The sequence below is a fragment of the Cloeon dipterum genome, chromosome 2, assembly GCF_949628265.1.
Source record: "Cloeon dipterum chromosome 2, ieCloDipt1.1, whole genome shotgun sequence".
In the NCBI taxonomy this organism is placed as follows: domain Eukaryota; kingdom Metazoa; phylum Arthropoda; class Insecta; order Ephemeroptera; family Baetidae; genus Cloeon; species Cloeon dipterum.
In genome coordinates this window covers 34,954,093-34,979,350 of record NC_088787.1, presented here as the reverse complement: position 1 = coordinate 34,979,350, position 25,258 = coordinate 34,954,093, and the positions used below count along the sequence as shown (strand labels likewise).

Below are 25,258 nucleotides of genomic sequence, written 5' to 3'. Positions count from 1 at the left end.
TCTCTCTGGCGTTTAATAAGTTACGAAATGAATCCGGCCATTAATTTCCCGGCAACCGCAGCAGTCCCTGCTTGAAATTAAAGCCAACACACACTCACACGAGAGAGAGGGAGTTTTTGATGCATCGATCCCAACCTCGAGTCGCAATTAATTAGGATTTGCGTCCGGGCTGAAAAATTAACGACCTGCTGAGAGCGCGGACAGACACGCACATAAATTTTTGCGCTTCTCATTATTAAATACACTCCAGCCGCTTCATCAAAAACTTTTCACCCGCCACCGCCGCCGCCGCTGCTGCTGCTGTGTTGCTGACGCGCGGAATAATAGCGCTCGACGCGTAAATTTTCCACTAGACTTTTGTTTTGTTGCGCCCCTCGAGCGTTAAGCACCTTTTAGAAAGCTGAATTTATTTCTCTTTAGCCGGCATTTAAAGAAGCACTAAAACGGACTTTATATTTTTCAGTGGGGAGATGGATATCTGCTAACCCTGAGCTCAGGTTTTAGGTTAGAATGTTTGAAATGATTAATTTTCAACAGGGAGCCTTATTTTACCTCAAAATTGTGAAGGTTCTGAGTTAAAAATCGAAATGACCTGAATTTCGAATGAATGAATGAAATCAAACATTTCTTTAAAGGAGTTTGCCCTCTCAGGGTCAATTTCCAGGGTAGTAAGTCCTTAAAATTAATTATTAATTGATTTTCCTTCACAACTGCTTTCGATAATTCTGATTCACGCGCCTCTATTGGTGAAAAACGACAGCTTCTCTCCTATGGAGGCGCCACTGGTCATCCTCAAGCGATGTTGCAACACCGCTCCATAAGAAAGCATGCATTGCAGTAGGAGGAGGTGACAATACGAAGCGTGCGCGGCGTTGCCACATCTTTTTAGCTCATTATTTCGCAGCCAAAAGCTTAAAATCGGACACACATCGATCAGCTGACTCGTTTCCGCGATGCAGACGGATTATAAAGTGGGCGGGACGAATGATCGGCCGAAATTCCGCAGTAATGGTGACAGGACACTCATTGATGAACATGATTGGTTAAAAATCATATTTTTTAGCTATAAAAACGGTACTGAAAAGTGTTTTGGGGCGCCATTTTAATTTAATGACGTCACACAAGTGAGTTTTGTGGTTTTTCCTGCGAAAGGCTGAGCTAATTTATGTTTCCAGTGTTTCAAAATGAACTATTCCAACGCCAAAAGTTCCATTATTCTCGATTTTTGGCCACAAGACGCTAGCGGCAGCCATATTTGCGCGGCATGCATCCAATTGTCGCATGCGGATTGCAACATTTCCGTGCGTCCAGCGGTTTTGTTGACCCCTTTGCGTGGGTGAGCGGATGCTGTGATGAATGAACGAAGAAGCACACAATGATAATAATTCATAATTCCGCCTTTCCGACTGCCGCTCGCAACAATTTAAACGTGTCACTCGGCGTCTCTCTCGCTCCCTGCCCGCAGAATGTAAATGTTTGCGGCAAAGTTTATGGTTTCCCTTCTCTCGGTGGTTTTGGGTACGCGCCTGCTGCGTTGCGTGCCCCGTGTTTACGGTCCTGCGAATGCGGCCGGCCGACCGACCGACCGGCCAGCCGACCGGTGCTTTGAATTCATTTGCCTCTCGGAGCGTGCGTGTGGCAAGTGGGAAGGACTAAATTTATTCAGTACAAATACGGACGGATGATGTGTCAAAGCTCTTCTCAGATCTTAGGAAATTTAAATTTATTTTTAAGCAAATAGCTGTGAATTATAAATTAATTCTAATTAGGATTTTTTTAATTTTAAGGTTCTCTAACGGCCAATAGAAATTTTAAGACGAATTTTGAGCAAAAATAGTAAATTTGAGAAAAGTTTTCTCAATAGGAAAAAACTAGAAATTTAATCAGCTTTCTGAATTTAGGCAATTTTTGACGCTACTATCAACTGCTGAATTTTAATTAGGCAAAACACACACCCCTTTCGAAGATCTGCAATTTTTGAAAAAATAAAAATTAACTTTCAAGACTCAAAAGTAATATTTTATAACCTCACAATTTTTCTCACCCAGGAAGTGCTCAATAAATTTCCTTCGCTCAAAAATTAGGGCGTAACCCGTAAAAATTAAAAAATTGGGTTATCACTTTCACAAAGAAAAAAAATGAAAAGAATTGTCGGTTTAGATTAAAAATTTCATGTAATAATTTTTTAACCTGAAATCACTATCATTTTCCTTTGCTGACTTCAAAAAATAGAGAATATTCCTGCAATTTTCCTCGATTTACTCAGAAGAAATTTTTTTCACAATTTACCAGAGCATTTAAATTATTTTCTGCTCGACTTTCTTTCCGGTCGGTGGAGAAATGACTGTCGTTGCCAGATTAATGTATGCTTGAGAGCAATATCTGCGTGCGCGGCAATTATAATCAAGGCATCAAGAGCGCGCGCTGCGTGGGCGCAATAACAGTGTCGTTCGGCCCGTTGACTGCCTTTGCCTTGCCTGCTCCTCCAACAACCAACCAACGAGCAACGACGACGACGACGATAATGATAATAATAATCTGCAGTCGACGGTTTCGGTTTTGCCTCCAGCAATTAAACTCTGAGAGCGCAGCAATTCCGCCTCCAGCAAGACGTGTATGTGCCTCTTGATTTGCCTGCCGCTGACACCTTACTTCCGCCGACTCTCGGCAAACGGATTTTAGGGTTGCCGCACACCCAAAATTCCTTACTGAAAAAGCATCCCGGTTACGATCTGAGTTTGGTTCTTGCAAGTCAGAATTCAATATGGCGTCGAAATATCAGGAGACAGTCCAACGGCCAATCAGAAGCGTCAAAAAAGAGGCGTGCCGATCTAATAATTTCTTTTCCCGCGTATTTTCTTACATTTCCATTCGCCTGATGTGCCATCTAACGGTCGATCTAATCAGCTAATCAGCTGTTTTTAAAGAAAGAATAAAAAACTCAGTCAGCTCGAAGAGTTTGATTATTTTGAAGCTGCGCAGTAAACTTGTGCGCATCTTAAGCATGCTCAGTACGTTCAGATCGCTTCTAAATCTCACTGGGAGGCTGAAAATCATCACTGCGCATGCGTGACCCAATTGAAAACCTTCTGCGCAGTCGAAAGTCCCACCGCAGGCCGGGTTGAGATCTGTGTTTGGCTCCCGCCTGCCAGAATTCAATATGGCATCTAAATAGTTGAGGCCAATCAGGAGACAGTCCAGCGGCCAATCACAAGCGTAAAAAAGGAGGCGTGCCGGCCTAATAATTTCATTCCCGCGTGTATATTCTTACATTTCCATCTGCTCGTCGCGTGGATCAGGCCCCCGTTAGTTTCAAGTGGTCTCTTTTTTTGCAAATTTAAATTTTGGAAAAAGTTGAAATTTTCTCTGCTTACCGCAAAATCATGCCAAAATAAATGCTTAGACCCTGAATTCCCTAATTTTTTATGAACTAATTTAATCATTTTTCCTGTAACACTTGCACAGATTTTTTTATAACTTCTACGTGTGTTATTTCTGTTTTTTTTTCAGGAGGGCTACGAGTGTCAGTGTTGTGCTGGGTTCGTGGGGGCGCACTGCGAGGAGCAAGACGCGTGCTACCCCAGCCCTTGTGAAAACCACGGCATCTGCGTCGACATCTCTCAAGGCCACGAGGGAACGACCTTCCAGTGCCTCTGCCCATATGGTGAGTACCCTTTTACCTTTTTGGCAGTACTCCCGAAATGTATAAAGGAATTCCAGCAGTCCTGCCAATTGTTTTCCTTTTGGTGTCGGGGAGGATCGTTTATTTTTTTGCAGCAAAATCAGTCGATTTTCCAACTGGCCGGAAATCTATCGTGTCCGCGAGCCTGAACTAGCGACGAGAACGGCCTATTTTTATCCGATTAATACTGCAAGCGCTGTTCGTATCAATTTTTATCCACGTTTAGGGAGAACGGCCACTGCCGCAAGCCGGAGGTCATTTTCGTTCGGAAAAAAACGAGGAGCCGGAGCGCGGCCAGAGATTGCGAATAAAACTGAACGAGCGGCCGTGTTTATGGACCTTTCCCGTCGTTACATTTTATTTTCTCCTCCCAAGAGAGCGGCGCTTGCTTTTTTTCGTTGTTTTGATTGACCGAAACACAGCACGAGCGCGAGGAACAGATGGCGGAGAGGCTTTTTTATCGGCTTCCGCATTTAATTAGCAAACTTACGAGCCTCTCGCGGTTAAACGGAAAACTCGTAAAACCTCAACGAATTCGCGGGAAATATATTTCAGGAATTAAACATTCGTTTGTACTTTGAAGTTATTTATTCATCGACTTCCAGGACGAGAACTTCATATTTTTCGAAGCGTTCGGCTTTCAATTTCACAACGGCAATGCACACGCCACCCGCCACCTGAAAATAACAGGAAATTTTATTAGATCAGATATGTATTTTAGAAATATTTTTAAATTCCAACAGAAAGAAACGTCAAAAATATTTCTTGTTATTATTTAACTAGATACTAGGGACGAAAAATTATCTAGTAAAATTACAATCGACTTATTCCAGTTTATATTTAAGAAACGTATCATTTCAAACAAGTTTCAACCTAAAATAATCGAGTTACAGAATTGAAGTGGTGGTTACGATGCCCTTTTGGCATTTCTGACTGCAAATTTGAACTCTAAACATTTGGAAACCTATGAAAAGACACCAAACTCGATGATTCATGGCATTTTTGTTATTTTTACCTTCAGGGTCACGTCAGGGTAAGACCCTAAAGGTCAGAGTTGATCTCTGATGATTCAATTTAGTTCCTAAAGTTAATGAAACACGAAATATTTGATTTCACCAACTTTTGGTCAATATTAAATTTCAGGGTCAAGCTTCTATTCGGACCCTGAGTTTAATTATTTGAATTTTGGTTATGTTACTGCGATTGCAGGAATTAAACTTCGTCTTGAATTTCTCGGGCTCAATTTTAAAACAACAAAATTTGGCTATCAACCTGAAAAATCGATGTTTCGAAAAAAGGTCGCGAAAGGTGACCTTGACCTTTGACCTGAGACTTTTTTGAAAATTTGAATCTTGTTCAGAACCGAAATATAGGCTGGGTAAAGAAAGTTTCATGATGGTACCTCAACCTGATCAAGAGTTACGGGTGTGTGAAATAGCCCAAAGGTAGGGAACGCCCCCTTTTCGATCTTAAAACTCGGAATTTCCCAGGTAGTTTTCAAGAAAATCCAGCAATGTTAAAAAAACTACCTGAATCTGAGAATATTTTAATTATTTTCATGAAATGTCTCACCCTTCCAACATAATGAGCTCCGTCTTTCGAGACCCTTCCAAGGTACTCGTCCTTTCTCCGGTATTGCGCGACAACCAGCGCACCCTGTGGCATATCATCCCCCTTGGCGACCTCCTGCCACCGCAGGCTAAGCGGCTCCTCATCCACGAGCACGTCGAAATTTTCCCTCACAACGTGCACCTGGTCCTGATTGTCGCAAACCACCAGGGTCCGTTGGATCCGATCGAGTGGCCCAGGCAGCAGCAGGCGGCCATACAAGCCGCGGGCCACGTGCAGAGGACGCCCTTCCTCGTCCACCCCTGCCATAAATGCGCGGCCGGGAATTCTGTTTCCGCAAACGCATGATCGCCACGCCATCAGCTTAAAGTTGTTAACAGTTCGACCGGTGGCGCTGCTGTAGATTTTTCGACTTTTTTCCTTGGGAAGCGGAAGATAGTGCCCTGCTTTTAGATTTTATTTCCACTTAGACTCTAACCACAATTACGGTTCGACGATGCCTTCTGCTAGTGGTTTCCTGCAGGAAATAAATAGTAAAAAGCTTTTAAAGAGGAATTAGAGACAGTTCTAGGTGATAATTAAAGAAAGTTATTCGCATCTGAAGGAAGAAATTTAAAATAAGAAAACCTTGGCATACCTCTCAGGGGAATTTTGAACGAAATATACTTCAGAACTAGTTGCACAAACTGATTATTAGTGTGTGAACACGGTGCAGCAATTAAAATGAAATTAAAAACAGGCTTTATTGGTGATGTTTTCCATTTTATATCAGTGTAAATATTGTTTCAGTTGAAAAATATATTTTCCAGAGACTTTAAATCTCTTTTAGTCCAAAAATATTTTTAAATTAACTCGTAAAACAAACCGTGTAAAATAGAGCATCCATCTACGATGTCTAGCGTATCAAAAAGTGCTCGGTGCGCAGGCAAGTGGCTCTTCAGTGGGCTGCTGGGTCCCTGTGTGGCCTGGTGCCCCCATGTTGTTAATATTTGGATATTTTGCGCGATCAATTCGGGCCAACAGCACCGACCCCCAGTGCGTCTTGGGCCGTGATAGGTTTTCCTTTCGGGTCCATTGGGCTCCTCTGTGAGTAAAACGAGTCCCTATGCTTCTGGGTAAAAACTCGCCAAAAACGCATCGACCGGCACAAACCCGGTAAGTTGCTAGGGGTGGTACCAAATGAAGTGCCAGATGGTAAAAACAACCCTCAGGCCAGTAGGAGAATATTAAAAAAAAATCAGAAAAAGTTACACTTTTTACGGCAGCTTTTGCGGGTCGGAGGGATGACGGGTGGGAGGGGAGTGGCGAGGGTACCTCTCTTACGCAGAGTTTCACCACGAGTCTGGCGAACATTGGTTTTTGTTCGTACAACCCATACGAGCCGAGCTATGAATTTTTGAATTTGATAAATGCGGTTTGAGACATTACAAAATTATGGTTTTGGGGGCCCAACCGGGACCCGGCGGGCCGCCGCTCCCCGATTGCTGCACCATGTGATGCGCATCGGTGATGCAGGTCTGGCCGTGTTCGGTTTTGCAAATTCCGACCATTCTGAGGGAAACTACGCTTCTTCAAACAGCCGTATTTTGGAAAAGCAAAAATCGAATTTCATCATTCGAAATATTATATTTCTAACATTATTTGTTGTAAAAATTACACCGTTGACTCATCTCGACCTCCAGTTGAATGGTTTAGGGTGGCAACCAGCCCGTTGGCTTGCATTGTTAAGGCACTCTCAGGAGTGTCAAAGCAATGAGAGGTATTTGAGCAGTTCGGAGATCTAATACTGGCTACCCAATGTCAGAAATGGCAAAAAAGTGGTTAGTTTAGTGACTCGAATTGCTCAAATTGCTCAACGGGCTGGCTTGCACCTTTCCCAGCATGCGTGATTTGGCTTCACGGGACGAATGTCTAGCGTTTCAATGCAGTCCTCGGTGCGGAGGCAAGTGGCCCTTGAGTGGGCTGGGTCCCTGTGCGGCCTGGTGCGCCCATGTTATCCGTTCGCGGTGTTATTGGGACCCGGGTTTCAGCATTCGTGCTAGTGCAGTGCGCGCCCTTCCCGGTCCTCCGGTCCTCGGACAGGGATAAAAAGAGCAAAAAAAAGATTACCTTCCATCACCAAAGCTGCTTTACTTCAACTCCTTTGAACATAGTAAAATATTTTATTAGTGTTGGATTTTTGCATTGATTTGGCACTTAAGCTGGTTAGGAAAGGTCAAGACGACTCTAACGGTGGATAGGTTTTGCAATTCGGATGATTAGAACCCGAGATTTGAAAGTGCAAACAACCCGAAAAATCGAAAATGTCATTTTTTTATTTTGGGATAATTTTTTCAAAACCAAAAATAACTGTGTACACCGGAAATTTCAGCCGGGGTGTTTGTATGTTTAATTTTTAAGAGCTGAGTTAATCGAGTGTCTGGTGGCCGGTGCGGCCCACTTGGGCCGCAGCCCACCGGGTTTGCCTGTTGCGTCCGATGAGCGATGGGCTATCCGGTCCTGCATCAAATTCACACGTCTCCCCCGCAACAGCTGCTTGCATACGCGTCCCTCAAAAAGCTCTCAGCACCGACGTGAGCACGACAAACACAGGAGAGGATCCGTACTTTGATGAGCTGATGAGCGTAGCTCCGCACCCAAGTGACGTCACATGAAGGGGTTTTCCCTTTTCCCTCTCGTTACATTTTCCATGTTGCTACTCCTTGCTAAGGAGAGAGTCTCTACTCTCCTTACTCCTTGCGTCGATAGCCTAGACTCCTGAATAAAACAGCTGTGCGTTCCTTGGTCAAGCAACACTATGTAAGGAAAGGAGAGTAGATCCTAGGGGGCGACAAAGTTATAAGAGCTGATACTCTTCTACTCCTTTCCTCACACTGCAGAGTCGGGGCAGTTGTCGCGGCTAATGAGCGCCTTTCTTCAGAGAGCTGGCGCATCTGATTGGTCAACGCGCTGCTTCGCTACAAAAAACTTGACTTGACGCATGCGCACTTTACTTATGAGTCGCTTAGAAAGGAACACGCTGGTACTTGTTTATTTTCGGCGCGCCACAATTTTTGGAAAATCAGGTGAGATTTTTTATCGGTTTCAGAGGAATATGCTGTTATTCAATAAGAGGGATGCACCAGGAATGATATTTTGCTGTAAGATAAGCAATTTAAGCTCTGGAGGACACGGATATTTAAGGAATAGAAAGGCGCGTTATTCATCCAATAACAAAATTTGAGTTATAATTGATTTATCCAGCGGGGGCCAGATGTGTGGTAAAATTGGTTCGCACTGCGCAGATCCTTGATGGCGTCTGAGTTTGGGAAACAAAAAGCTCTCTTTGGATTACCGTACGAGTGCGAAGAGTTTGTTTTGCTTCTTTTCGCGCATTTTCACGTGACCGATTTTTCACGCCATACTCCACCGGACGCCATATCTGCGCATCGCATGAATCTGGTCCCCGCTGGATTTATCTCATTTTTATTCAAAATCGCTGGCTCCCGTCCCGCAAAGCATAAATATGATCTAGTTTAATCGGTCCTGATATTTCGAGGTTATTTGCTTATGGCTGAACCGGCTGTTGGCCCGTTTAAGGCTAAGAAATTTGTGAAATTAACTCGGCCTGAACTACCAATGCATGCGCCTGCAGCCTGCAAATAGAGAATATTTTCCCTTGTTGCTTCAGCAGCGCGCTGAAAAATGCTGAAATATGAATTTATTCACAAGTTTGTTGCAGATACCAATCAACAATGCCAGTTGGTGAGCAGGAAATGAAGTTCGCGATATCGGAAGAAATATTTCAGAGCAATATAAGGCGGAAAAGGACTCTTTTTGATCTCGCAGCTGGAAAAATTGTAAGAAATTTGAACTTGTTCGTAAACAAGCATACGAACTTAAATTTGCAGATTGTGAACCTCCGTGAGTTTTATTTTAACTTGGAAATTTACCTTATTGTTCAATTATTTACCTTTAATTTGCAGCCAAACCTATCCGCACCAAATTGCTTCCTTACCTGACCAAGCTCAGGTGCAGAAATCATAGAGGAAGTGTTGAAAAGATTAGGACCGTCTTAAAAGGATTCAAAGCTATGGTCACTTCGAATACGAAAGAAATTGAGTTGGATGGACTACTTACCTTTTGTCCGTTTTATAAAAACAAAAAGAAGCTGACTGAGGTGATTGGAGTCCATTATTTTTATGTGTTTGGGGCACAAACAGATGGGTACGAATTTAGCGCCTGGCAATACTTGTCAATAAAAATGAATAATCTGTTAATATCTATCAGCACCTGCAGCCAAGAGAATGGAAATGCTTCTGAAGCTGGATTTGATTTAAATTTGAATAAAAATGCCAAATAAATGAACACTTCCTCAATCTGTTTCTGTTTCTGCATCAAACGCGCAAACTAATCTCGAAATGCAATTTATTAATTTATTTTTTGGTCTCTCAGGTCCTAAGAATCATTGCCAAAAACGCTCCAAATTTGGTATCCCTCACAATCAACGAGAGAAACCGCTTGCATGAGTGCGTCATCTTCCATGGTAAACTTGGGCAAGATGCTCTCGAGCAAATCAGCAAGTTGCGTGGCTTGAAGAAACTCTGCATCGACAGCTGGCATGTAAATTTCTTCGACCTGCTTGAACTTTGCAAAAATCTTCCCGCCTTGGTAAATTTGGAAGTCCATTTCGAAAATGCGGAAGAGCAAGGTGGCCGCTCCGTGTTTGAAGTTGAAGACAGGTTTAAAGAAAGCTTTGGAAACCTCAGAGTTTTCCTCTTCGCCATACATAATCCATGTCCAGACGAATTCACCAAATTCTGCATTGAAAACCTTCCAAAGCTAGAAATTGTCCAAGCTCGAGTGGACAGTCAACTTTACACAACACCAATTTCTAGGGACTTAATACTTCCTTGTAAATCATCTTCGTTGCGCCACCTCTGTACTGAGCCTTTGGATAGACCGCTGCACCAGCTGTTTCCAGAAGTTACCCATTTGAAGGTGAGTTATATTAATTATTTTCGCTATTTGATATATTTCTAGTACGTCATTCGCAAACTCTTATTTTTTTTAGGTTTTTCCCCTTAAAGATGTTATTTTAATACCAGAAATCGATGCTCTGATGAATTTTTCTCGCATCGAGTATCTCTGTTTGAGCGTTATTCCGACCCTTGCCATCCTGAATAGACTACTTGACACCTATGGGACCAACCTGAAAGGCCTTGAACTCGATGAACCGCAGTGCAGCATTAAATTGGAAACCATTTTCCAGAAATGCCCTCAGTTAGAAAAACTCATCATAAACTGTGTGGAGGTGGAAGACGCCGACCAACCAATCAATAATTTTTCAAACCTGAACGAGCTAGTCTGGAATACAGATTAGTAAGTTTTCAATGATTCTATATTTATTCTGGATAATGATTTTATTTAAAATTTCAGCCAAAATCCTGCTGTTCTCTCCAACATACTCTCGGCACCAAGTCTGGAAAAAATATCACTGGAAGGTCCATATTTTGACCTAAAAGATTTGAAGAAAGTTGCAGTTCTGATCGCCAAAAAGCGGATTTTGCGCCATTTGACTTCGTTTTGTCACACAGTATATGAATATCAAAAAGCCGGATCCGCTGCAAAACTTGTACTAGCGTTATCTAATCTGATCAAAATTGCATCTTCTGCCATTCCGACTTTGACCGATGTGAAAATCGGAATGAATTTTAAATGTGTTTGTACAAGAAAAATGAAACATGTCATCCACCGCTATCAATACTCGACAGATCATCTCTAATTTCACCAGAATTTATCATATTCGATTTTGTGCTGAAAAAATCATTCAATGATTTGATGAATTTAATATACCTTATATAGCGGTTTCTATGTGTTTAATATATAGATCCGAAATTGCAGAATTTATAATTTAGAAGGTTTATAAGAAGTTTGGATGACTTGCAAATTTAATTCATTTCGGTCAAAAATAAATGTAAGAACGAATGAAATGTATTTTCCTTATTAGCTTAAAAATAATTATCCCAAAAAATTCATATTATTACAGAAAGTTAAGATATCAGATAATGGTGCTCTGATTTCGCAGTTATAACGCTTAGGAGTTGAGATTTTAGTTCAAATTTCAAACAAATAATTGTATGGATGACTGCACCATCTTCGAAGATGTTCTCGAGGAAATCAGCAAGTTGAGCGATTTGAAGAAGCTACGCATTGACAGCTGCCAGATATATTACTTAGACCTTCTTCAACTTGGCAAAGCACTTCCAGCCTTGGAACATTTGGAGGTAGTTTTCGAAGATACTGAACGTATTGACCATTCCATGTTTGAAGAGAAAGAGAAAGTTCATAGAAAGCTTTGGAAATCTCAAAACTTTCCTCTTCACCATTTACCAAGAAAATAGTCAAGTTTTCACCGAATTCTGCATTGAGAACCTTCCAAAGCTGGAAATCGTCGAAGGTCGGGTGGACAGTCGAGCTTGCCCGAGACCCATTTCTAAGGATTTAATCCTTCCTTGTGGATCATCTTCATTGCGGCACCTCTGTACTGAGCCTTTGGATAAACCTCTGCACCTGATGTTTCCAGAAGGAACCCATTTGAAGGTAAATAAAATTAATTATTTGCCTCTTTCGATATATTCGCGTAGTCGATTATTCGTCTACTAACAGCAAACTATTATTTTTAGGTTATTTTGAGGAAAAATGTTTATCTGAAATCAGAAACCGAAGCTCTGATGAACTTTTCCGGCATCGAGTTCCTCTGTCTGTCCTGGCTTTCATCTCTTGACATCGTTGAAAAACTACTTGACACTTACGGGGCCAACCTGAAAGGACTTCAAATCGAATACGCCAAGTGCAGCATCAAGCTTGAGACGATTTACCTGAAATGCCCTCAGTTGGAAAAGCTTAATGTTTTGAAAAGCGTGGAGGTGGAAGATGCCAACAGGCCAATCAAGAATTTCTCCAACCTGACAGAGCTAGTCTGGATTTCACATGGGTTAGTTTTCAGTTCTATTTTTATTATTGTAATTATATTTTAATTAAAATTTCAGTCGTAGACCGGCCATTCTCTCCAAAATACTCTCGGCGCCAAGGCTGGAACGGATTTCACTGGAAAATAGAAAATACGAACTTTGATGTCGATGAATTGGATAAAGTGGCATAACTGATCGCCAAAAAGAAGATTTTGCGCCATTTGGCGTCGTTCCATCACAGAGTTCTAGATTCCCATAAACCTCGATCCAGTTTAAAACTTTTAGCAGCGGTATCTTCTGTGGTCAGCAATGCATCTTCTGCCAACCCGAATTTTATTGATGTAAAAGTCGGAATGGATTTTCAATGTGTAAGCACGAAAAGAATGAAGAAGAGGAATATCATCTGCCATTTTCACTTCTCGTCGGACAATCTATGTAATTTGCATTTATGTGCCGAAAGTTGTCATTTCAAGATTTTAATGAGATTATTGTTCAGAGGTTTCTATTTAGTGTGTTGAGTGCAATTTATATAGTTTCAACTTTTTAGAATTGTAAAATTTAGGAAGTTTACGATTAGTGGTGCGCGGAGTGGATAACTTGCAAAAAAACTGTTGCGCGGGAGAAGTTCAAGAGTTGGTGGGTGTATAAACAAATGAAATAAATGATGCATTTTTTGAATACTCTTGCTTGTTAATAAAGTCTTTATTACTCCAACATAAAATCGATTTCCTTTTCGCCGAATTACATACTTTTAGCCGTTTTTTTTGTTGCAAAAAGGGATCTTTTACATAATAATTTAAAAAAAAATAAAAAATTCAATTTAAAACGAAAAATAATAAAATAGAATAATAGTTTTTTAACTTGTTAGAATTCAAATGTCATTTTAAATATTTTGTAGCTAAATTCCTTCTTCAAGACAAATATTTCTACGCTTGGAAAAGGCCAGATATTTGGCATACTCGTAAATAAAAATAATTTATCAAATTTCTCACGCATCTAAAGTATGTTTCCAATGAATTTCTTATTTCAAAAGGCTCTTTAGTCACTTATATTGCTGAGCCTCTGACCAAGAAGATCGTTCCCTTCTGCTAGAAACCATGGCCCAGTGGATTTACATTCGCAACAACGACGAGCTGTTCAGCTACCTACAAGGCAGGGCGGAGGACGATAATATCTTAATAGCCAGAGGATCTCACAACGGCAACGACCTGCCAGGGTACGCCAGGGTCTCTGAGGGGCTAGTCTACTTCGCGTACTTGCGAGACGTGATCACGAAAAGCGAGTTCCACGTACTGGAATTCGGCGAAAATTTCAACTGGCAATATCGCTCGTCCCGCGACCCCATTCCTGGCAATGCCTTCGTCGCCGGTTACAACAAGGACGAAGACAAACCGCTGTACCTGGGCAGAATCGAGGACTTCGGAGAGAATCTTTACGGATATGTATAGAAATTATTAATATTTTTTTTTAATTTCTTCATGCGTTCTGACGTAGGTAAACGGACAAGTTCTGGAGATCGCCGCCACTCGCACGCGCGTGATATTGGAGCGCTCGTTCGACATCCTCGTGGTTAACTGGGAGCGAGTAAATGAAAGACAAATCGAGGCTTGGTCAAAAAATCTTGATTTAAAGTGCTATGAAGATTTTGATCAACCGGAATGATGACTTTAAATCTAAAACACTCTGAATATAGCATGCAATTATAAGATTTCCTTATCTTAGTATAAATTGATAGATTTTATTCAAAAGAAAGGTAGAGGGGAATAAAATAAATACGCCATAAGATTTTAACATCTCGATCCTCGTGAAAATTAGCAAAGTAATTTACTGACACCGCCATTTTGAACCATATAGTTTCGAGAATTTTTTATTCTCAAGGTTAGGATTAATTTCGGATAGCTTCATTGAAGACATGGGGACGTCTTGGAGACAAAATAACTTTAAATATACGATTGAGTATAAAATAAAAACAGGATCAAATATATTATTTTGTGTTTCTTTTTACACCACATCAAAGCTCGAACCTTTTCCCGCGCAACAGCTGTTATTACACGCCCTTCAAAGAGTTCTTTGTTCTTTGCAACGATTTAGACAAATCTAGTAGAGTACTCGCACTTTTCAATGATGGTAAATAAGCTCTGCTCCCAAGGGATATATGTGTCATGTATAGGAGCAGCATGCAGTTCTGTGCGTTGCTTTATTAATTTATATTCCAATATGGCGTCGCAGCGACTCATCAGCTGAGCTTTTAAATGAAGAAACGGTCTCTCCTAGAACTTTTTAAAAACCTCCTTGGAGCAAAACGATCTGAGCTTGATAAATCGGACAGGATTTGCATTAGAATGGAATAGTTCCGCCCCTGCGTGACGTCACATATAAGACTCGCATGCCTTCTTGACCGACGGTTAAATCAAGTATGGCGTTGCAGTCGCACCTCGAGTAAGACCGAAACCCGCTGCCTCGTCCTCCTGTCATTCACTCTTAACAGGCACGCCGAACGCTGCAAGCACGCCAAAACCTTCTATCCTCGTATCCTCAGCTGCCAGAATTTTGAAGGAAACGAGGTGAGAAAAAATATGTTATTGTCTGAGTAGAAAACAACAAAATCTATTCAACCTCGCGGTCATTCTATATTCTAACTCTGTTAACGTGAAATTCAAACAGGACTGAAGACAAAATTGGCTGAAAATGGTGGAAACCTGGATTAAAAACTTGAAACGGCGCAAAAGTTTGCTTGACCTCACTGCTGAAAAAATCATTTCTAATATTGATGTGTTTGACCGATCACTCGCTTTTGCCAATCTCCGTAAGATTATTTTGAGGTTAAACCCTTTTTTAATTTTTCATGATCTTTTCAGACATCCATTTGATTAGAAACTTGTTGGAAAGGTTAACTGACCTTACATGCTCCGAGAGTGACAGGGACATCACGCAATTTAGGTCTATCTTAAATTTTTTTACGATTTTGCTCCAGTCAAAGTCAAAACCAGCAGAGATTGAAATTAAGGGCATGGTGACTTTCTGCCCTAGATCAATGTGGAAGGTGCAACTAACCAAGGTAGTTTAATACTTCATATATGTCTAGAAACATTGGCTTAAGAAAGAATTTATCAGGTTCTCGAGACCATTGCAACCATGGTTCCTAATTTGGAAGCTCTTACCTTTCACATGCCATATTATAATTCGATGCAAGCTGTGCTCGTGCGTTTTGATGAAAAAATGCTCAGTTACATTGGGAGCCTGGAAAAACTTAAAACGATCAAAGTATCCAACATGACCATCGACTATGTGGATCTGAAAGAAATTTGCAAGAAACTGCAAAGCCTGATTTACGTTGACGTCGAGTTCGTCTATTACGGCGGTCTTGACTTTGGAGACCTTGAAGACTTCAGGAATAGCTTTTCCCGCTTGAAGATTTTCATTTTCGAGTTGAAAAACAGATTCCATAATAATGAATATCGTGAAGAGTTTGTGAAAATCTGCATCGGAAATCTGCCGATGCTTCAAGTTCTTCAAGGGTTTATCCTTGGCAGAGGCGGTGGGTCGACTCTTGGACCCTTTCCAATGGATGTCGAGCTCCCGTCGCAAACATCCTCATTGCGACATCTTTGCATAAATCCGATTGCACGACCTGAGGTGCACACTTTGTTTCCCTGCGTCACCCACCTTCAGGTATAAATAGAATTATTTTACAGTGGGGGCTGGTGGTTGTTTTTGAACATAAATAAGTCCGCATAGTGCCAAAAGGGGTGGTGACCTCAGAAAATCGCGAAAATAGTAGCCCTAGGACTGATCTTAGGGCAAGTTGCCCTGAAAAAGGTTGTCAAGGCCGTTGAGACGAATTGTTTGTGACCATGTGACTTTAAAGATCGTCCTTGACGTGGTTTTTGAGCACATCAGTCGATTTTTGAGGGTCGAATTAGGTTACATTGGCGTTTTTCCCGGCCAAAAAGTACAGTGCGACGTGCGAACTATTTTTCCCGCCAAAATAATAGGAATGCGAGAAGTGCGCATGCGTGGGAGCTGGCTGGATCTAACAAAGAAGCCATTCGTACAGGTGGTCTCTCTGCAAGTGCTCAAACCAGCTCTCACGCATGCGCAGTTCTCGCATTTACGTTCATATTGTTTTGGCGGGAAAAAAGTTCGCACGTCGCGCTGGAATTTTTGGTCGGGAAAAAGATCCAATTAACCTAATAATTCGACCCTCGCGAATCGATTGGTGGGCTCAGAAACTTCGTCAAAGACGGTCTTTAATATAGTCATCGTCTTTAAAATATTTTTTTTACTATTAACATACCAGAATATAACATATAAAAAATTTTTACAGGTGCATTGGAGCTCAAATGAGTCATACACTGAAGAAGAGATAAATTCACTTTTAAACTTCTCCAAGGTCGAATGCCTTTCGCTTCGTAGCTGTCCTTCAGAAGCAGACCTATCCAAGTTCTTGAGTGCATACGGGAAAAACTTGCACACTCTGAGCATTTCCGATCCTTTGAAACGGAAAGTACAATTAAAATTTGGACCTATTTCTGATTCCTGTCCGCAATTGGAATGCCTCCATGTTTGCGATGTGGAAATTGTCGACGATGGTCAACCATTCGAATGTTTTGCCGAGCTCAAGTAATTAAAATGGTATCCCAGTCTGATGAGGTGCGTTTTCAATTTTTTTTAAGTCCCTAATTCATTTTATTTCCGATTTCAGCACAAAGAGAGTTTATTTATCCAAAATCTTGAATGCACCTAAACTGGAAACGTTGATCACGAGTGGGGTACAATACTATGACGTAAATGATTTGAAGGAAGTTGAGAAGTTGATCGCTGATAAACAAATCCTGCAAGAACTGAAATCGTTTGTGTTCAATTTAGACGACGCTTTTTTTACCACACCATTTCAAGAGTCCATCAACGCAATCACAGAAATGTTGCAAAACTTATTTCCCTCTCTACCTCGATTGCGCGAAGTTAATTTTTGGTTTTATTTCGACCTGCGATTTTATTACTTGCTACCAGTAGAGGAGAGACACAGGCTTGTTAGGAATCGTGGATCGGACTTTCTCAACTTTAAATTGTTTGAACCGATATAATGTAAAAATAATTGTAATTTGTAATAGACATGGCCAAATAAAAATCGATTTTTAATATCGATATTTTTCTGCCGATATTTATCGATTTTTATCGATGTTTTTTGTGGCTTAACATTGGTTATATAGGACGATATTTTAACATCGATATTTTTTTCAGACGATATATATCGATTTATATCGATAGTCAAAAACATTTGGTAATGGGGCGGATCACGGCAACGCAACCTTGAGAAAAAATGGCAACGCTGGGCATAAGGCAAGCATTGTACAGCGTTTCAAGGTCGAGCTAAAAAACGGTGCCGTGATCCGCCCCGATGTCTAATTTGTAATCCGATAACATAATAAACTCATTTATTCGTGCCGCCTAATTTTTTTGTTAAGTTTTTAATTTACAAAATAATAACCTTTTAATATGATAACAAAAGGAAGTTGAATCTCATTTTGTAAGTATTCAGCATACCCGAGTCATCTAAATAAATTTTTCTTCGTTAAAAACAAAATCGGTTAAGCCAATCGCCGTAGAATCGTAAAATACTATTTTTTGAAATATAACATCTTTTCCAACATTTCTATGATGTATGGTTGGACTGATTTTGGTTTTTAGCACGCAAAAATAAATAATTCTAGAAGCAGAATGCATACAGCAGCAGCAGGATTGAGTCTGGAATCGCACGGGAAGTGCCTGAAAATTACATTTATTACTAAAGGAAGCGGTGGCGCCATCTCTTGGCGGCGTCGTACATTAAGGGTTTTTACAACTGGGGAATTAAGGCCAAAATATATAAAAAAAATTAAGGTACCAATTAATGAAAAATTGCCATGTCCGGCGCTTGTCCTCCACAAATGTTAACAAATATAAAAAATCCAGGTTACGAAATGACATCTTTGAAAAATCGACATTATTTTAAGAAGTAATAATTCTTATTTTGATTTCGTGACGTGCATGATTGGAAAATCGACTTGAAAAGCTGCAAATTTTCTTGATTTAGGGGAATTTGATAATAATTATGTGGTTTAAAATAAAATAATATTTTTCTTTTCTGCGAATGAAATTTTGTAATGACACAATTTTTTTCTTGTTCCAGGTGAGTACCCTTTGCCGTTTCTTCAGCCAGACAGGATGAGGGATAAGTACCTTTGCAATTAATATTATTTTCTGTTTTATGTAGAAATTATCCGGCGTTTATCACAGCTTTTGAGTGAAATTACGGGGAAAATCGAAATTTAATTATCAATTCTTCGAACGAAAATAGAGTCAATTTTTAAATCAAGATATAGACACTTCTTTGGTGTTCTTTAATCGGGAAAACACGGTAAAATGCCTAAATTAAAAATTTCATAATATTTGACTAGGCTTAAAATAATATAACAGAAAAACAGCAAATAACATGTTCTATAGATTTTATTTTTGGAAAAGTCATGATTACAATGTCTAGATACTAATTTTGTAAATTTCATCCGTCAAGAAAAAAAGAGCTTTAAAATTCAGCTCGAGTCAATATCACATTATTAATCAAATTTTAGATTCGACGCCAATTTTTTTTGGTTCGCATAATTTTTAGTGTAAAGCCAATAGTTTGGGCATCTGACGACCCGACAAAAGCTCGCAACAGTCGCCACATAACAAACGCCTCTGCGCACCTGTAAAGAAACAAGTCTATTTTACATTTCTTAAAAACCGTATTTGATGAAATTTCTGAGCACACTAATCGATTTTTCAGGGTCGAATTAGGTTAAGTGGACATTTTTTCCGACCAAAAAGTGCAGCACGACATGCGAACTTTTTTCCCGCCAAAACAATATGTGAGAACTGCGCATGCGTGAGAGCTGGCTGGCTCTGACAAAGTAGTCAATCGTACAGGAGGTCTCTCTGCAAGTGCTCAAACCAGCTCTCACGCATGCGCAGTTCTCGATATTGTTTTGGCGGGAAAAAGGTTCGCACGTCTCGCTGAACATGATTGGTGAACTCGTAAACTTCGTCAAAGAAAAAATATAACGAACCTGTCCAGTCACTTGCCGACGGCCGTCGAAGCCGAGGAACAAAGGCTCACCGTTGTACGTGTGTCCCGCCTGCAAGGCCTCCGGCATCATGATGTCCGCGTCCTCCATCCTAGTTAAGCCCCTGAGGAGGGGGCGGCCGCACAGCACCTGGTACTCTGTTTTCTTGACCACCCGGTCGTCGTAAATTACGTAGGCAATGCCGTCCATCATGTGCCCTGGCAGCAGGTTGTTCTCGTGCCACGCCCTGGCCGCGTAGGTCAGCGAGCTGCCCACGCTGCCCGCGGGAATCGCGTCCGAGGGGAGCTTTTTGCCCTTTTTCATATTCTCCCAGCGGTGCTCCATTCTCGATCAGCCGACAACACGCACTTGAATGATATTTCGATCGAATTAATTGAAGGTTTTATATTAATTTCATGAAAATATTATTTTTGAAATTAGTTATTTGATCAAGACGGACCATTTCAAAACAATAATTATTTTGTTCTATACACATTCAATAACAAGATGGTTAATTTTCTGATAAACATATTTTTCTCTTTATTTAAAGACCGTCTTTGACGAAGTTTCTGAGCGCACCAATCGTTTCTGGAGGGTCGAATTAGGTTAAGAGGATTTTTTTCCTATCAAATAGCCCAGAGCGAGGTGCGAACTTATTTTCCCGCCAAAACAATTTGAATCTATATCCGAGAGGTGCGCATGCGTGAGAGCACTTGCAGAGAGACCGCCTGTTCGAATGACATCTTTGACAGATCTCTCACGCATGCGCACTTCTCGCAAATACGTTCATATTGTTTTGGCGGGAAAAATGTTCGCACGTTGCGCTGCACCTTTTTGGTCGGAAAAGCACCTATTTTACCTAATTCGACCCTCAGGAATCGATTGGTGTGCTCAGAATCTTCGTCACAGACGGTCTTTAATAGTACGAAATAAAATTAATTAAAAATAAAATAAAACTCACTCCTCTGGTATACGGCTTGAGTCAATTAGAAGAATAAAAAAGGTCTTGGCCTCAATAATTCCAAATTTCGTGGCGACAGAGAGAACATTATCCCCACGAACCTGTCAACAAAATCTAAAATTCCTCAATTGAATTTAAATAAATCTCGAAATATCACCAATCCGCCGAGGGGCACTCCATTCACGGAAAACACTCCGTAGCAGAAAAATTCCTGCTGCCAGCAGGACCAACCTGCCACAAAGGCATTTCCAGGAAGAGCATTTCCCGCCTTGTGCAGCTTCCATTTCAAGTGCTGCCCGTTCTGGAGCAGCTGGAACTCGTCCTTCACGAGCACTTCGCCCTCGTAGACGAAGTAGCAGAGTTTCTCGTCAACCTGCACGTACCCTGGCAGGACGTGACCCTGGTGGCTCACCCTGGCCACCAAAATCGAGTTTTTGGCAGCGATTTCCTCCGGCTGGTCCATCAAAAGGCCGTTCTTCTTCACGTGGAACCAAAGGTCCATGATTTTTTTCCTCGGAGATATTTATTTACTTGTTAATGGGTGGCAGGTTGGGCGGGAAATGCTGGAGATTCAACTGGTGAGAGCAAGTTTTTGAAATTCCTTTTCTATTGTTGTCGATTTTCTGAACAGTGCTTAGCTGGAGTTTCTATAATTATCGTATTTTAAAGGAAATGGGGATGACGAAATGAATAATTTGAGAATCGTTTAGCTTAAAATCAGTAAATTAGAGTTTTGTTTCAATTTTTAATCAACCACTGCGTTTTAGCGTTTAATTGCAGGACAAAGAGAGCGACCATTTTGTGACGTCATCAGTGTCATGATCGCTCATTCTTAAAGACCGTCTTTGACGAAGTTTCTGAGCTCACCAATTGATTCTTAACGGTAAATTTAGATAGAGTGGATGTTTTTCGACCAAAACGTCCAGCGTGACGTGCGAACTTTTTTCCCGCCAAAACAATATGAACGGAAATGCGAGAGTTGCGCATGCGTTAGAGCTGGTTTGAGCAATTGCAACTGTACGAATGACTTCTTTGTCAATTCCAGCCGGTTCTTGCGCATGCGCAGTTCTCGCTTATACGTTCATATTGTTTTGGCGGGAAAAAAGTTCGCTCGTCACGCAGGACTTTTTGGTCTCAAAAATGATCCACTTCACATAATTCGACCCTGAGGAATCGATTGGAGTGCTCAGAAACGTCGTCAAAGGATTGGCCAATGATCAAAAGTTGTGTTACCTTTTGTAGGTGGCAGGTCAAGCGGCATTTCCAGACAATCAGAGATAGCTTATTCCCTCACTAAACTCCATCGATGAAAAAAAGGAATCTGATTGGTTGGAAACAGCGCTCGACCTTCAAACTACAATGTAGCTTCAGAACTTCTTTGCCTGCTCACAGTCGCTTCAGCTGGGCAGCTAATTGTAAGAAATAATCCAACAGACACCTAAAAAAAGGAGTGATCGATGATGACACAGCTGACGTGGCGACCAATCCCAAAAATTCCAACGCTATCCTAATCTCCATAATTTTTAATAATTACGATTATTTGTACTTGAACTCGAATCTTGATTAGAATTAAATCAAAACAGTTTTGTTTTCAATTCTTATTTTATTTTTAAATGTTTAAAAGTCATCTTTTACAAACCCGCCTGGGCCAGAATTAAGTAGTTCCTTCGACCTTCGTTTGTCACGACCACACCATTCACGCCGACGGAGCAATGTTCATATGGTTCATAAAGTAACTGCCACAAATTTTATATTTATTAAAACAAAAATCGGAATTTTCAAGCACCCTCACCTGTCCGGAATAAAGGACATCGTCCACGTACAAGCCTGCAGAGTACAAAGCTGTTCCGCCATTCAGGTAGCCAGCCTTGACTATCATGCTATTCGTGACATTTTGCGGGGGAAGAAACGTGATGTTGTCACCGTAAAGCATCTCGAATCGGTGCTTCTTGAAGACCTTATTATCGTAGACGACGTAAGCGACATTGTCGATGGCGTACCCTGGCAACTGGTGTCGCAAGTGCTTCGCTCTGGCCACGAAAATGTCTTTTTCGTCTTTGGTGCGGCCGCATCGCACCAAATTCTCAGGCTTTTCATCATTTTCTCTGAAAAACTGCCAGATTGCCTCCATGTTGATCAGGGCCTTCTCGAGAGTGCAGGTATTAGAAAGGAGGGGAATAATCGACCCTGAATGTTCGAGATTTTTTTAGAAATTCTATAGCTTTTGCAGGAGGGTACGTGAAAAGAAAAGCATTTTTTCGTGTATAAATGTATTATTCAAGTCATTAAATTAGACATGCTTTAAATTCTATTTTTGTATAAAATTCTCCAGAGTATTTCTTAGAACACGGGCTCGAACACGAGGATTTGAAACGTAGAAGTTTTTTTCAATATTCCCTCATTATCGACTGTATACATGTACCGTCCTTGAACCTAAATAATATAAATTATTAGAGAAAAAAATGCTTAAAATATATCGATTTCTTACCCGTCCATACATGATTCCTCCGTTTTCCTTTTCGATTTTGCCGAGGTAGTATGGTCCATTCCTATCAGCGTTATAGCCCGCAACAAAAGCGTTTCTGGGCCATTTGCAAAGGACCGAGTGACGCTGCCACTTGAAATTTTCTCCAAACTCAAGCACGTGATAATAGGTTTGCGAAACAGCCACAAAACTTATGTTATTGAAGTAGGCGACCTTGTCCTCCACTCTGACGTACCCTATCAGGTCGTTGCCGTCCCAGAATGTTTTTCTGGCGATCAAGGTTTCCTCCTGTCTTCCTTCCATGTAGGTGGCCAGCTCATTTGAGTTACGAATTAAAACCCACCGAGCCATGTTCTCACTTCAATCGGGCTGCAGAAAAATTCAGGAGCGTTCGACTTGGTCGGAGAATCGACGGGAAATGCCTTGAACTCTTGAGATGATGCAGAATAATAAATTCCTTAAATTTCACTGACTGCCGAAGGAATTTAAACGAGGTCTAAAAGGAATTCCGGGAATTGGAGTGTTCAACAGATGACACCATCCTTCATTAAGAATTTCTCTGGGCATTTCAGTACATTCTCTGACTTAAAAAGCTAGGCTTCAAATTCTTCGGGATATTTGTAGTAAAATGAAAGTCATTTTTTCCTTGATAGATATATGAAATTTTATTAGTTATTCATTACATTTCCATCAGCTTCATTCTAAAAGAATGTAAAAAGAGTAGGCGAAGACTACTCCATCGCTTTTGGTGGCAATGCTCAGTACTGGTTCGTCAAACACGTTAACCTGTAATTAAATAAACAATGTCATATGTATTAAAAATAAACCCCAATTTACTTACCCGTCCGAATAGTTCTTCCCCGTTCACGGCGGTCTTTCCAATAAAAGTAGGTCTGTTAGAATTATCATAGCCCGCGAGAAAGGATTTCGGGGGCCAGTATTCTCCCTCTCGATGGTAATGCCACGAAAAGTACCTGCTGCCGTAGATCACGAACATGGAGAACTCTTTTTTGCAGATAACACGTCCGTCTAAGGCAAAATATGCGAGTCCTTCGTCCACCTTGATGTACCCGATTAGCAAGTGGTCATTATCAAATCCTCTGGCGAGCAAAATGTTCTCGCCCAGGTTTTCCGTATATTTGGCCAGCTTCCTTTCATTCTTGATTGCTATCCAAAGAGACATCTTTCTCTTGTTCTCCTTCGTCGGCGGCTCGGCAGCAAATGCCTGAGAGATATTGGAATTCAAGGAATATTTTTCTCCAAAAGTTTGAATTCTGGCAATGACAGGAATTTTCCTTAGAGGACGCAACAACTTTCCTGCTGTCATTTCTTTTCTACCGTGATTGATGGTTTTTAGCCCGTCAAATAAATTGCTTCCGCACCGAAAAAACGCGGAAAATTCCCCAGTTGTATAAAATTATTGAAGCCACCAACAGATGGCACCGCGCCCTTCATCAGGAATTTCTCTGGCCATTTCAGTGCATTCTCTGACTTAAATGATTTTTCATGAAAATATGCTTGGCTTCAAATTCTGCGATTCGGGATATTTGTAGTAAAATGAAAGTCATTTTTTCCTTGATAGATATATGAAATTTTATTAGCTATTCATTACATTTCCATCGTCAGCTTCATCTAAAAGAATGTAAAAGGAGTAGGCAAAAACTACTCCATCGCTTTTGGTAGCAATGCTCAGTACTGGTTCATCCGAAAGAAGATTAACCTGCAATTAAAAAATGTCATTTATGTATACAAAATAACCATGATTATTTACCCGTCCGTATAATTCTTCCCCGTTCACGGTGGTCTTTCCAATAAAAGTGGATTTAGCCCGAAAATCAAGGCCTGCCATATAGGTTTTCGGGGGCAAGGATTCTCCCTCTCGAAAATAATACCACGAAAAGTAGCGCCTGCTGCCGTTGATCACGAACATGGAGAACTCTTTTTTGCGGATCACTTCTCCATTTAAGGCAAAATATGCAAATCCTTCGTCTACCTTGATGTACCCGACTAGGAAGTAGATACCATGATTTGCTTTGGCGAGCAAAATGTTCTCGCCCAAGTTTTTCGTGTATTTTGCTAGCTCTCTTTCGTTCTTGATTGCTATCCAAAGAGTCATCTTTCTCTTGTTCTCCTTCGTCGGCGGCTCGACAGCAAATGCTAGAGAGATATTGGAATTCAAGGAATATATTTCTTCCAAGTTTGAATTTAGGCAGGAATTCTGGCAATGACAGGAATTTTCCTTAAATGACGAAACAACTTTCCTGCTGTCATTTCTTTTCCACCGTGATTTTGCACGTCAAATAAATTGCTTCCGCACCGAAAAAACGCGGGGAATTTACCATTTGTACAAACTCTTGATGATTGAAGCCACCAACAGATGGCACCACCCTTCATTAAGATCTTCTCTGGCCACTTCAGTGCATTCTCTGACTTAAAACGGTTTTTCCAGCTCAGCTTCAAATTCTGTGGGGTGTTGATAAAGAACAAAAAGTCATTTTTTTCGCATTGATAACCCTAAATAGG

The 25,258-nt window shown here is 40.9% G+C and overlaps 1 protein-coding gene across 1 annotated transcript in view; it reads left to right on the top strand.

The window, feature by feature from the left end:
• Nucleotides 1–25,258, top strand: part of wry (weary) — a 372,986-nt gene that overhangs the window by 129,215 nt on the left and 218,513 nt on the right. Inside the window, exon 6 of the mRNA XM_065479078.1 lies at nucleotides 3,511–3,664. Within this exon, the coding sequence (XP_065335150.1) occupies nucleotides 3,511–3,664 (154 nt within the window). The remainder of the gene's footprint in view (nucleotides 1–3,510; nucleotides 3,665–25,258) is intronic.